General features: G+C 41.2%; 1 protein-coding gene across 3 annotated transcripts in view; it reads right to left on the bottom strand.

The window, feature by feature from the left end:
* LOC119891820 (coronin-1C-A) overlaps positions 1-14,446 on the bottom strand; it is a 43,567-nt gene extending 29,121 nt beyond the window's left edge. The window contains exon 1 of one of the 3 annotated variants that reach the window (XM_038703720.1): positions 12,678-14,446. In XM_038703720.1, the coding sequence (XP_038559648.1) occupies positions 12,678-14,331 (1,654 nt within the window). In that variant the 5' untranslated portion in view covers positions 14,332-14,446. Of the gene's footprint in view, positions 1-11,416; positions 11,562-12,677 lie in introns of those variants that run through there. The other 2 variants (XM_038703722.1, XM_038703721.1) reach the window with 2 other exon arrangements.
* Positions 14,447-15,264: the final 818 nt, after the last annotated feature.

The following is a 15,264-nucleotide window of genomic DNA, read 5'->3' as shown; positions in this document are numbered from 1 at the left end:
TGGCCAACTTCCTGTTAAGACTTCTGTGGTGACCACAAAGACCAGGAACTAATACTGAACACAGTCATTCTCAACACAAAAAGGAAATATTTATAGAGAACACACACAAGAACACTGGTTTCCCTCACCCAGTGGACCACTCAGTAATGAATGTTATACTGAATGATAAAGTGACCTTTTTATCTGTCAAAATTCAGTAGACAGAAGACCTCCAAATAATTGCAGGGGCTACATTTAAGAGTCAACACTGAATCCTGTAAATCAATTATTTATTATTCTGTTTTTATGAACCGTGCCCTTTCCCAAACATTAGCATCATAATGATCATTTGACATTTGCATGTAACAATGTCAGCGGGGGTGTGCTGAGGCACTAAAGCCTTGGCACCAGGCCAGGTCTGACACACCTTGATTTACAGCTCACTGATCCAGCCCTAATTCAAGAAAAAAAAAGCCCTCCAGTATCTGTTGGGCAAATCAGAAGAAAGGAGAGCCATGTACCTTATTGCTTTATAGCATAGCTGACCCTGATGTGCAGAGACAGGAGGACCCCACAGCCTGAGGAAATGACTAACAGGAAATGGGACCAGTGTGACACAGTTTTTAGCATCCTTCTTGGCATTGCTCAACTCCATTTACAGCTGACAATACTGTCAAGAAAAATTGAGTGCTATACTTCACTTTCATTGGTTTTTCTGACTGAACTTTAAAACGACAAACACAAATGATCACTAAATGGCAGGCTTGTCAGGTTTCAGTAGTGTGAAATAATGGACACATTAGGAACACAGTTAGGAAATGGTATGAACAGTAAGGCGATAATAGAATAATTTATGCCCTTGATGCTTGCCACTGAGCTCACTGTATCAGGCCAATGAGGGTTTCCCTCTCCTCTCCTCTCTACCTCAAAGTCACAGTACAGACTGCTGCCTTCTATTAAACCGAAGGGAAATCGTTTCGCTCTGACATAAGACTGCAAAACAGCTACAGAGAGGAAACAAGTAAAAAATAAATAAATAAAAAAGTAAAAGAAAGCTTAATGAGGGCTCATGTTTGGTCTGTGTGCCACATTCTTGTTCCTATAAAAGAAGAACAGGAAGAACAAACTCCTTTCTCATCCCTCCATCCAAGTTGCATCTCAGTAACTGAACACTAAGATCAATTAAAGCTCTTGAAAGTGACCATTGTCCAGGAAAATCTACACTTCTCTTCTTACTTTGTGCTACTGAGTCATCCTAGATCCCTATAACTGGGACATCCACCCTTTGGAAAGCAACTGTGTTTAGATTTCGGAAGATTTGAATGTAAGACAGGAGACATGTAATGCTCACTATCCCCTGCCACATTCAGTTATGTTCACACATTCCAATTAAAATACGGGACCACCCCATTCTGTCAACAGCTATTTGTACTCCAATGGTTTCTCCTCGACAGGGCTTATAGTTATTATAACATATTATTTCCCAACCTTGAAATAAAGACTTTAGAGCTACAAGGATTATTCAAACAATCGATTAGTTGTCAACTATTAAATTAATAGCCAACTATTTTGATAATCGATTAATCTGTTTGAGTCATCATTTCAAGAAAAATGATCCAGCTTCTTAAATGTAAATATTTTCTGTTTTATTAGTCCTCTATGAAAGTAAAGTAAATATATTTGGGTTGTGGACAAAACAAGACATTTGAGGACGTCTTCTTGGGCTTTGGGACAGTGACAGACATTTGACAATTTTCTGACACTTTTCTGACACTTAATAGACAAAACAACTAATCGATTAATCGAGAAAATAATTGACAGATTAATCTACGATGAAAAGAATCGTTAGCTGCTGCCTTACTTTACATAAGAAGTAGGGCTGGACGATTTCCCCTAAAATCATGACTAATTGAACATTTAACCTCGATTACGATTATTTTGTATTTTAATGTTTTTTGCCCTCATAGTTCACTGACAAATTTTGTACTGTAAATACGCTTAATTATTAAAGCTGTTTTTTTTTTTAATTGATACGGTAATGTTGACGTGCACATTATGGAGACACGGCTCCCCTATAGTCGGCACCCAAAGTAAGCATTTTGCTGTGATTAAATAGCAATAAACAGATCAAACTGATGCCGAAATAACTACAATATGATCCAGATTTGTTAAACATATGAATTCATGCTTTGTCAGGTCTGTCAGCAGGACAACAACTTTTAAAATGTTTGTTTTCTGAATGGAGTTCAGATCGATCAGGGCTTTGCTATGCTAACTTGGACACAGTAAAGTACAACGATAGCTGGAATAAAGTTACATACACATGTTTTCTGAACTCACCAGGTAGTTCAACCACCTCGCTTTCTTTTCTCCCAGCAATGTCCAGTTTTGTCCGGTTTTTATATTAATATGAAGTAGTAGTCCAACAGAGCTCTGCGTGCCAAACGACGCTAACAACACTAGAACCGGATGTGCACGGAAGCTAGCTGCTGAGAATCTCGAGTGAAGATAAATCAACGTTGTAATCCCAAAAAATAGAGTAAAAAGCTAATTTAATAAAAAGAGGTTTACTCTGAGCTCCTCCCACGAGCAAACGGCATGGTTGTCAGAGCATAATCCAGTCCAATTACGGGTGTTTATTTGTCCAAAAGCTGCCTCCCTGCTCCTCTCCCCCAAGTTTAGCAGCTTTCCGCCGGCCAGCAGAATGTCGATCTCCCGCTCTGCCTGACCCTCTCCACACAACGCTCTGAAGCCATCGGTGACATACGCACAATCTCAACGTTGATAGGCTAACGCGACTCAGCGTCATGAGTCACGCAAATTCCTTCGCGTTGCCAGCACCGCCCCCTTTGCATTGTCCGACAGGAAGTCGCGGCTCTACGAGTCTTTGAATTGACTTTGTATGTAAACTCACCACCCTGAACACTCGCTTCGCTTGTCTCAAAAGCACCAAAAACCAAGAGTTTGTTGTCAGTCTGGCAGTAAATGTACAGTGTAGGTTACATTGTGTCCGTTAATAAAATGGATGTCTGAAAGTGAAGGTGGTTAGCGCTAGCTAGCCTCTGCCTGACTCCAGGCTGGAACACACACACACACACACGGTAATTCATGTCAGGTAAAAGCTCTGAATTTTGGTTTTAATTACTCTTCAATTAATTGTCCAGACCTAATAAGAAAACAAAACTTTCAATTCAATTACAGGAGAAATGTCTGGACAAGGATGAGATTTACTGAAGTGCTTACCTACAACACTTAATGCTGTGTTTTCACTGCATGGTACTTGACTCACATGGACTTGACTACCTGCTTTTGGTACCAGATACTTTTCTCTACTTCATTATCCACCACAGATAGTACTCCCTCAATGTAGACGAGCAACACCGTGGCAAACTACCTGACATCATCTTCTAGTTAACAGTGCATGATCCCCTTCACTTTTCAAGTAGTAGGGAAACACATGGGAGCTTTACTTTGGCTGCAGCCTTTATTCACTGAGAAACTGTAACATACACTGTACATTTACTGCTAAACCGACAACTAGGGCTGTCGCGATAACCACAAAATTGAAATACCGCGCTATTGGTCAAACCTACCGGGGAGGATGGCAAGCACCGCAACAACTGCAATGTTCATAGTGTACACTTCAGGGCATGTTAAATTAATAAATGAGTGCTTCAGAAGTTCCACAACCGTAATGACCTCTGTAACGGTTCAAGGATGGATCGCCATGGGCTGTATGTGACCAGACTTCAAACTCTGAAGCTTTAAGTGTTGCAGTGTTTTGTGTTGTTTTACTGTTTATTTTAAAGGTTAGCTAAGTTGGCGTTAGCATACCGCACGGCTAATGTGGCTTGCAGGCTCAGTGATGGTGGACAACGTTGTGATCCTGAGGGACAGTCCAGAGAAACTGTGGACAGTAAGCCTCATTTGAATCTCACTAAGGAGCGTAGTGTGTCGGAAGCCTGCAGCTGTTTTTCCATTTCCAAATTTAGTTATTTAGTTACTACAGCGCAGTGGTTAGTTGTGAACAGCCATTCTGTTTGTGTGTGGGCGTGCGCCCGTGTTGCTGCGGTATGTAAACTGACTTGATAGACATGCCCTGAAGGTAATGATATAGCTACGTCTGAAAAAGACACGGTCAAACTACAAAAAGGAATTTGCTTGGCATTGTTGTTGACTAGCACGCAGCAGCTAGCTTGCTTGCTCAGACCATAAAGCTGCTGTTAGCGGCTCGCTGTGCAGTAAGGTGACAGATACAGACACTCTTACTCTGCTATATGGCACAAAATTACTTCATTGATGAAAAATGCGATAATACCGCATACCGCGCTGTTGAACCCCAACATACTGCCGCGGAAAAAAGTGCTACACTACTCTTATAACAGAGGATTATCAAAGAGATTGTGTTCAATTGACCACGATGTGAGTTTATGGGCTACCATTTTTTTAAATCTAGTCCAAGTAAATAAAAAATAAATAGCGGCCACTTTTGATGGAAGCTTGGCTTTTTAAAAATGGCGGGGTTTTGCAGGATGTCGCATGTCATTCAAATGCCGATTGGTGCCCTTGGACCAATCAGTCAAAATTATAATTTGATTCTTAGATGCATCGCGATGTGGAAGATTCTGTCTCGATTAACAAATGTCAAAAAATCTATTATTTAAATGTTAATTTATAATGTTATGTTGACGGAACACGAAACGCAGAACTCGCAGAAGTGCAGCGCCTGGACCGTCTGTGGCATGCGCATAACAGAGAGACCAGTGTTCCCCGTGTATTCAACACACCACTGCTGTGGAATGAATAACCACCTTACTAAAATGTCACACAATCTTTAATATCAATGCGCAAGTGATGATTTTAACTTGCACACTGTGCAAGCATGTTGACACTTGGCAATCTCTCTGTGTATCCTGTGTGTGAGGCCGAGCTACTGAGAGAGAGGGGCGGCAGAACATGACTCTGAAAGTTAGCGGAGATAAATATTAGCAGTAAGTTTCAGTCTGGTAGTAAATATCCAGTGTAGGTCACAGTGTGTCCGTTTATAAGAAAATCTGTATTTTCCCCAACTGCTGGAAAAGTGAAGGCGGTAAGTGCTAGCTAACATCTCCCCTGTCCAGCACGTTTGTTATATAACTTAACATTAGCTAAATTAGTAACAAAAGTAATATTAATTAGCTCAGCTGTATGTCATTACTAACTTACCTACTTGTCAAGAGTAGAGAACATCAGGTACAAGCTTAGACTAAAACTGGTGTACAGTTCTGTCCTGGCCACACACTGTACATCCTGATAATTTACTTTATATTTCAGTTTTCCGAGGAGCTAGGAGGAGAAATTAGGGACCATGGAGCTGAGGTTAATGAAGTAAATTAGGGATGCAAACTAGTCCTTTTAAGCTTATTAGGAGATATTTCTTTTGGATTTTAATGCGCAAATTTAATGCTTAGTAATTATCCAGAGATCCTGTATAGAAAAAAATTATGCATCAAGATGCATCAATAATCATTTTATAATCACATCGCAGCCCTCGTAATCGAATCATGAGGTGCCCAGAAATTTCCATCCCTTTTTCCGCTGTTTTTCACCTTTTAGTATCAGCCTAGCTAACTTGGAAATTTGGCCGAGATGATACCAAAAAAAAAAAAAGTACCAGGTACTGTCCAAAAAAAGAGGGAGTCGAACCGTACCATTCAGTGTAAACGTGGCGCAACATCCCCGCTACAGCTGATAACCAGCCTAACCAGGATTAAAACTCACTGCCTAATAGGGCTCTGTGAAACCCAAAGATAATTGCTTATTCTGGACAATGGGCAATGCAAAACAAGAGTGGACAATATTCAGACAGCCTTTATATCTTTTCGCCATCTTATTGTTGGGGTGCAAACTGTCCCCCTGATGCTTGGTGTTTCATAGTGTGCGTGGTGAGTGAGATTTGACATAACATGAAAATCCCACAAAATCGGGATGAGCTGATGTGGGAGAGGGAGGGGCAGCAGAATTAGAGCAGACTATGACAAAGCCTAAACAGTTTCCACAAGTTATTTTTAGAAAAATACTGTATACTCAGCACTACTGTGTACTACATGCATGAAAGTATCTCCATTATGGTTCCAGAAGCTTTAATCAAATACGCCCAGTATAAATATTTGACTGTAATGTTGGTTGTAGACCTGTTTCTCATAACAGGTTGAGCTTGTCTAGGCAGCAAAAACCTACTAGTCGTCTCGCAGACTTAAGGTGCATTCCAGAGACACCAATGTCAAAAACCAGAAATTACGTAAAAGACAAAAAAGGGTCTGTAAGAAGCAAGATTGGTATTTTACCTTGGTAACTAACTAAAACCAGTGATTTTCAGAATAACTATTTGACTAATAGATTAAATCAACACACAGTTTCAACACTAGTGGCTGCTGCATGTGCAGTAACATCTTTTGACTGCAAAGTGTGCTCCAGTTCATCGTGTTGTCTCACTTGTCAAGTTCATCACAACGCAATGTATGTCTTATCTTGAGCCATTTATCTTGACAATGGCATGTAAGTCTAAAGCTGAGGTCAGTGGCATGCATAAAGCCCTCCACGGACAGACGCAATCTGCAAATAAAACAATGTTTCTCAACAGGTCTCATCTGCTACATGTTTAGTTTTGCAATTCCTTGGTTTGTTGGTGCATTTCCACAATTGTGGCTTTTGCTGACTTCCCTGCAATTGAGCCGCTAGCATCATCTTGGTAGCCACAGTTCAGGTCACTGCTCGCCATTCATATACAGTGAAGTACATCCCTCCAACAAATGCTAGGCTAATACGGCTACAATACAGGGGGGAGGCCAAATGTGATCAATGTATACACATCCCACAGTATTGGTATTTTATTATTATCATCAGAAGGTTATTGTTACTGTAATTTTAGAGACTTTCCCACACTTTTCTACCCAAGCCACTAAACACAGACACACAGACAGACACACACACACACACACACACCAGTGATGTCGCCTCACTGCTCCCCATACACTGGCTGCCTTTTGCCTTTTGTCACCAAGACCGCATGAGACGCCACCTAAATCCCCTTCCTGTAACCAAGGCCACGGACCACCATTGTAATCAGATTCCAGCTACATTCCAGTGCTTTTTGCAACAATGAGATAAGGTAATGTTTTTTCACCTCTCTCAACCCCAAGTGACCAGGCAGTCTGTGCTCTGCACAATTTAAATACTACTGGATCACAATACATTATGCACCAGTGTTGTAAGGGATGTTTTCTTTTATACTTTGTAGAGGAAATGAGACTTGGAGACACAAGAGCAATGTGACTCAAGTTGAACTCAGTGGTTGGTGTAACACAGAAAGAAACCAATTACTGGTTAGAATTAAATTTTCAGTAAGTAAAGGTTATGTACATGTACCTAAACACGTAGGGTGTCAGACATTTACAGATGAAGAGACTTCAACACCAGAGATCAAAGGAGGAAATTTTGCCAACTTCCTCATTCCAAAAAAGGAATAACAATGAAGAATTCACAAGTCAGAAAATATCTGTACGCTTATGGGTTGCGGTAACTAACTATTCTCAGTCACTGCCTGGATTTTTTAAACAATGATGGAAAAATCTGAAGGCCGTTCGTCATTCTCACAAATTTAGACTAAAGGCAATCAACCATAATGTTAAGTAATTCACACAAAATACTTGTAGACCACCTTTAGCAGACCCTCCTGTTCAGTAGTCTTGTCTTTGATCTCAGGTGGATGACCTCGTTTTCTAGCTGGCTTTCGCATTGGTATGACATACCGCTACACAGGCTAGCGATCATAAAATGCTAGGCAGCTGAGTGTCTGAAGCTTCTTTAGAAAGCCCAATAGTTGGACTGTGGTTGATAAACAAGGTGAAAAAAATGGGATTGATGCGGTGGAGGGTGAGGGACAAGCAAGTAATACTCATTACGACGATCAGCCAGAGGCAGCTAATGTTACAGTGGAAGCAAGTGGCTGCAAGGAGGTAAAAAAAAATCATTCATCTGCTTCGTGTGGTGACATGAAAAGCATCTCTGTTCATCTTTTCTTTTCTCTCCATCCCCTAATCTGTAAGTTCTGTATATTAAATGTGATCGAGTTGTTTTTGAAAATTCAACGCTATTCAATAGGTTATATATGTCTCTATATCATTAAAAATATTTAATTAAAATGATGGGTAATTATAGATGACAGGATTTTTTACCAGAAAGTCTTACGCAATTGTTGCCTTAAACTGAACTCCAGCAAAAACCACCTTCCCAACTTTATCAATTCCTGTTCTGAGAAGAAAAAAAAAAAAAAAAAAAAAAGAGTCAACTCCTAAATATTAAAGCCTCAAAGTACATAGCATGTGCCTTCCTCTTCCTGATCAGCTACTTCCCCCTCCCCCAGTGAGCAATGCACAAACCACTGCTCCATTTCAACAGATGTTGTCAGCTGTGGTGGAAAAGACCAATGGAAGAAATAGTATTAGCCTGTGTGCATCTGCTGGAATTGCTAAAGAGGAGGTTTGTCAAAACAGGAGAGATGGCATCTGAACTTCATCTTTGAGACTCCAAGCAAACTTATTTATATAAACCCTATAATATAGATGCAAAACACAAAAATAACAATAAATCATGTTTTTTTTAGCTATAATTATATTGTCCCTTTTGTTATTTGAGCATCTTAATAGAAAAAATCTCCACTGTCAATGGGCTGTGTGTCTGTTTTCTACTGTGTAAGCAATTAAAAAGGCACAGATTTAGACATTTGATTCTCTTTATCACTAGGCTGATCTAAACAAGCAAACAAACAAACACACTAATATGCTAAGCAGGTGGTTGGTTAATGAGATGTTTCTTCCCACCTGTGCTCAGATAAATCCTGTAACTTAAACAAAGTCTGTTGAATTTTCAAGGTGTGGCATGTCATTCTGAAGGTTTCTGGCAGAACATCCTCTTGAAAGAGTGGACTGAGATAACATCTTGCTCAGACAGGACTGGACACAATCTGAGGTATGTCAGACATGTTAAAAGAATGCAATCTTTTAATCCAACTGAGATGCAGAGGCCAAACTGTTGACCAAGTATTTAGCTTCTTTCCACAGGGATGCTGCTTATTCCTGTAGAGTGATATGAGAACTAACCAACAGGAGATATGGCAAACTATTACTAAGCTACCATCTAAAGTTCACATTCCTTAGTCCACAAAACAAAGGCCAAGACTCAACCACTTTTTCTTAACAATTTCAGCACAATAATGACATGATGGCCAGCAGGGAACAGCTGCATCAATATGGATGAAATAAATCTAATGGATAATTTGGGTAGTGGATATAAATCTTAATGATTTCCCTGAAACTAATTCAAAATGTTAAAAAAAAAAAAATGCACTCAAGTCTTCACCACAGCCCACACCGGGACGCCTGGATGGAAACCAACACTCCCTCACATCTCATGCTCAGTTTCCCTCTGCTTCCTGACCCACTTCCTCTCTCAGCCATAGGAAGACAGACTACACACTGCTAAAAGACCTTGTACTGCAGCACAACCAGGTTGATGCGTCTGGAATGGTTAACAAGCCCAAACACAGCTGTAGTACTGTTGACTGTCGACCCCGGGGTCGCTCTATCAGCCTTCGCCTGCTCTGCATCCCACAGCGATTCTCGAGGGAAAGTCCTCCAACTCAAAAGCTGATTAAACACGGAAGCTGAGTAACCTAGTTTAAGACGGAGGCCAAATATGCAAATCACACTGCCCTTTTGGCACACTAACCACGGTCATTACAAATCAAACTGCCCTATTGTCATGAGCAAGCAAATGAGCCGTTGGTGGTGCACAGAGGGGTCACAGAAAGGACTACTTGGGTCAACACCCAGGCTCTAGGGCTGGACTGGAGAGACTATTTACAACTGCCATGTGAGGAGGAGAACGCCATCAGGCCTTTAATGATCACCCAACAAGCTCCAGTTTTAGATAAATTTTCGATATACTGCTTTCCCAGCATGGTATTAGTATTTGAAAATCACATTAGTCGCAGCTCCAAGGCAGTGCCAAGTCGAATTTTAAGAGTGAGGCTACTTCATAATACTTGTGACCCTGGGTGAAACAAATTAGTCAATTCATTGATTAGCTGAGGGGCAGAAAGTGAACTAATGTCGGTCAACCAAAACTGCCAAATACTCTCTGGTTCCAGCTACTCAAATGTGAGGATTTGCTGCTTCTCTGTTGTGTATCATTGTTAATTGAATATGTGTGGGTTTTGGACTGATGATCATACAGATGAGAATCAAAAAATTAATGGACAGATCGCTCAATCATGAAAATAATCTTTAGTGGCTACTTATGACACACTGCAAGATTACACTTCCCTTTCAAAACATTCATTAATGTGCAAACCCAATTTAATTACAGCATATGAGGTCCAGTTGTGGAAACTTTTAATAAGATATTTAGGTACATCAAAGTAATGCCTTTGAACACTTGAACACTTAATAGTAAAATTTACCCAATCTTAATTTGGCTTGAACATACTTAAACCAAACCTTTGTATAAACAGCTGTCACCATAAAACTTAATGGACTCAGGTCAGTAAACAATATTTCAATATCTTCCTTCATTGACAGTCACTATTAGACATAGTTGAGGTGGGAAATCTCTCTGCACAGATTCCGCATACTTTTATACTAACGATTCTCCACGTGTTATTGAGCAGGTGGAAGACAGTGATTGTGGATTTGGGTAACAAATATAGTTGCCAGCATGGAGGCAGCGACCGCTCCGGTGCCGTGACTCTTTTTATCAGTGTGTTAGTGGGTCAAATGTGAACCTGGCCTCTGGATGAATATTGCAGATATTAGATTTAAATCAAAGAGGGGCATTTTGAAGAAAAGAGAAAAAAAAAGAAGAAAAAAAGAGACTGTCTCTGCAAATTATATTGTTAAATCTTAGATACTCTTATGTTTGGAGCCCATTATTCTGTTTGAATTGTCTATATATTAACAGTCAGGATGCCAGGGGCCAGGGCGCGGCTGATCTGCCCGCACCTCCGTGTATGTGGATCTATCGTTTCGGAGATAAGTTTTCCTGCCGCACTATGGTTAGCTACCCCACCCCGCTCAATAACGTACAATAGCACATTTAATGTCGTGAATTACCCATGAAACCCACCCAACACTAGAAGGAACAAAAGCCTTGCTTGAAAACAGCAATTTATTTGGTTATCGGTTAGAAAGTTTTTGGCATTGTCAGTTAACCGCCGTTAATGGCTAGCGCTAGCTAAAAAAAAAAAAAAAAAAACTGTTCACATTCTACAGACTGTCCCGATTCATTTTAGCTAGCGCATGCACTTTCCTGTCTGGATGGCTGGAGGTGGACAGACGAAGACAGTTCAAACCAATTAAAGGGGGTAGAGTCTAAACAATTCACATAATCTGTAACCTACCTTCTGAGAGGAAAATAAAAGTATTCCGGAAAGATGAATGATATACACAGACAACGCGTATCCCACTTGATTCCTTGCTCAGCCAGAGCTGCTGTGCAGACACCACCCGCTCTGTGTGCTCTTTCCCCACTCTGCCGCTAGTCCCGCCCCCTGATTTGGCTTGGCGAGCCCTGTGTGGATCAGCGGCCTTTGACGGACAGCTCCAGTAGCCAATCAGAGCGCCTTATGGATAACAGGGAACATATAACTCACGCCTTCTTTCTTCAGGTTCCCAGTTGGCGAAAATCACCATCAGTTGTGTGTTTATGATTCCTTCATGGCGTTTTAATCTCCTGTGGTTTTATTGTGATATTAGTATTATCTTTATAAAATCTATTTGCCATCTATGTACCAATTATCAATAATCTCTCTGTTATATTAAAATCATATAATTTAGAAAAGCATCATTTTACTTACACAAATTATACAATTAATAGGACTTATGCAGTTATTTTTGGAATGGTACAAAAGTACCTATCCTACTGACTTATTTAATAGTATTTAGGAACAATTTCATGAGCCAAGAGGAAGAGAATATTTAAAAACAAAATTCAGGATGAGGCAATAATTTTGGGGTTAGGTAGAGTGTTGTGTGTGTTTGTGTGTGCAATTGTGAGTGAGTGGGGGTAAATGTATGGATACTAAATACAACAATACAAACATATGTCTGGTTCTATGTGAGAAAGTAGTTGATTCACTTAAATGTTTTATGCAGGCTTCTTCTGATGTCCATGAATAAAAACCCTAACCCTAAAAATATAGTTTGTGATGGGCAGTGAAACCATGCTTATACAGTATTACTGTTCTACATATCATTTTGTAATTTTAAAAATATATTTAAATTTTCCAGAAGAACACAATGTACTACAAGTGTATTACAGCACCACAAGATGGCGTTATTTCGTAAATCCAGAGTGGTACAGACTTTTGACAGACGAAAACAGCTGTATTCCATCATCCAGTTTTTCTTCACCCTCCTTTACTCTTGTAGATGAGGGTTGATGCAAGTGATTGTGGTGAATCTGGCAGCCCAAATTCTCATGGTTCATGAACCAGGAAAGCAGACGTCATTGGTCAACTGTCTTTTCAATAATGACTCACTAATTCATTTACCTGTTATCCCCACCCAGTGTGTTCTGTACTATCCAGTTTCTACTCGTTTGATACTATAGTGTATATATATATATATTGCAGTAAGCTGGACTTTACCCTTTACCCTTACCTTTTCTCACTGATGGCTTCCTCTCAAGTGCCTTGTCTGGGGATTTCTGAGCTGAGTCGAAAGCTGCCTTCATCTGTGCCACCTTCACAGACTGGCCCTGCTCATCAGACCTGACCTCAGCTGGCTTAGGCCAATCCTGGTGCTGCAGCTTTTCATGCAGTTGAATGGTCTCCTTTATGAGTTCTGAGACAGGTCTAGGTTTGGGAGCGCTTTGGGATTTATCTCTTACTGGGACACTGTCATCTCTCTCTTTGGCAAGTTTTTTATCCGACTGGTCTGGCGTCTCTGTGTTAAGTGCCATATGAAGATCCTGCTTCATGCCTTCTGTGACCTGGTGGCTTTCCTCTGAGATAGCTGTGCCGGCTACAACCAAAACTGATCCAGCATCCGCAGCTGGTGAAGCAGTGCCCTCAGTTGAGTCCTTCACCTTCTTCCTCCTCACAGACTGAGCATCTGAGCATGCAGAGCCAGATAACTGCGTCTCAGCTTTGCTCTCACTGTCACTCTTTATTAATGGCCCTACAGCACTGATGTCTGTCTTCTCAACAGTAAGCAAATGGTCCACCACCCCATGTTTTGTGGGTGGAGACTTTGCATCAGGCACTGAGTAATGTGCAGATCCCTCAGCAATCACTACATTAAGGTCACATAACATTGTATCATGTGAAACAGCTGATTGTAAGTTGTCTGAGGGCAGGTTTTTAGAGGGGAGTCTATCTGGCTTTATACCCATACTCTCCTTGACTGAAGCATCTGTGGAGCTGATGTTCATCTCTGAGCCCTTACAATCAGCAGCTTTGGAATAATGTGACTTTGTGAGTGAGCTCTCACACACAGTATTCCCAATCACTCCGTGCTGAAAACAAAGTACATCTGGGGCCATACTGTCAGCAGTGTTTGTCTGTTTCACGTCCAGGTCCTTAATGTGATGATCTTTGGTTTGAAGGTGTTCTTTAGGTGGTTTATCTTTCAACCCCTCCGTTTCACATACTGACAAAGGTGTATTTACATCTGACTGCTCAAATTTATCAGTGAATAGCTCTGTTGCTACACTGTCAAGGATCATCTTTGCATTCACCCCAACAGAAACATCAGCGATGTCCTTGTCATTTGTGTCAACATCTTTAATCGCTGAAAGAGCTGGTGTTGTGTCCTTCCTGTTTCTCTTCAGTAGCTTCTCCAAAATAGAACTGGGTTCAGTGGGTGAGGTCGGATTTGATGCTGAATTCGAGTCAGTCTTTTGATTTGTGGACGTTTCTGTTGTGTCTGTTTGTAGATAAGACCTCACTGACTCCCTTTGATCATCAGTATCACTGACCTTTGGTTTATTTGAAAAATAGTCATTCAAAATTGGCTTCACCTCACATGTTAGCGTTTCCTCTTTTGTATTATTCTCTGTTCTCTCCTTTGGAGGTCTACAGTGAATGGTATCACTCATGTCTGAAAGAGACTCTTTCTGCAGACTGTTTTTCAAAGGATGTTGGCGTTTAGCTGTAGGCGGTCTCTTCCTCTCACTCAAGCAGTCCGCTGTTCCTCCACAGAGTTGAATATCTTCATCCGCAACTTTAGCCAATATGGTGTCATTCTGATCTTGTTGAACAGAGAGTAACAACTCCCTCTCTGCACGAGCTCCACATCTATTGATCTTCACCATCACAGAGTCCTCTTCAGTGTTTTCAAGTGAGTTTGCATCCCCAGAAGTAACAGAAAGGCCATACCTTTCATGTGAAACTCCAGCTGAGAGGTTTTCATCTTGTATCTCCTCGTGCAGGCCAGTTCCCTCATTCTGATACTCCATCTTGCTCCTGGAGGATGTGTGAAGCTCCTCCTCAGTCTTCTTCTCCTCTCTTGTGATTTGATTGAAGAGCTTGTATGCTCTGGGTCTTTCCTCAATCCTCGCACTGCTCTTTTGGTTCTCGCCTGTCTCCTGTGGAACAAGCGGAGCAGTCCTGCCTCCTTCTCCTTCTCCTCCCTCCTTTCCTGGAGCCCCTCCCTGTCTCACCTCCCTTGCAGTGAGAGGACTCACCCACAAATGTATGTGCTTCTCGCTAGAAGGTGTTGTTGGCTCCTGGCTGAGGCTCCAGTCCAGATCCCCTGGATTTTCCCCTGTGTTACCAGCCTCCTCCTCACAGGAGCTTCCTCCCTCCATGACATCACATGTTAGATTGCTTGCAGCTCCAGAGTCAGGGCTCAGCCTCGTCTCGTCCGACCCCTCACCTCCGACCTGCCCTTCCAGTTTATCCTGGTTCTGTCCCATACTGGTCTGTAGAGAAATACATGGTGTTAACCTCACAACAAAAACCCAATCCTCCAAAATCATGCCACATGTTAGGAATGCCAGCCCAGAAGTAATTTCTTTCATGATTTATCTCTACCACAGCATCTTTTATTCTGACAATCTCCACTCATATTTTTTGTTTGTATAATACACTTAATGCTGGAAGCTGCTGAAACAGAAGAGGAGCAGACACCTGGGATTGACATCACTGTCTACACATTATAAATTATGTCAGTCATGGGAAGAGACCATGTAGCATGTAGCAAACAACTCATGGTCACACAGGAGCTGTTTTCATGTAAGGGGTGA

This window comes from Micropterus salmoides, unplaced genomic scaffold (genome assembly GCF_014851395.1).
Source record: "Micropterus salmoides isolate LMB-PRFRI ecotype aquatic unplaced genomic scaffold, ASM1485139v1 Ms_hic_scaffold_7, whole genome shotgun sequence".
Taxonomy (NCBI): Eukaryota; Metazoa; Chordata; class Actinopteri; order Centrarchiformes; family Centrarchidae; genus Micropterus; species Micropterus salmoides.
Note: the sequence above shows the minus strand (reverse complement) of the source record. Positions and strands in the feature narration are given on the sequence as shown.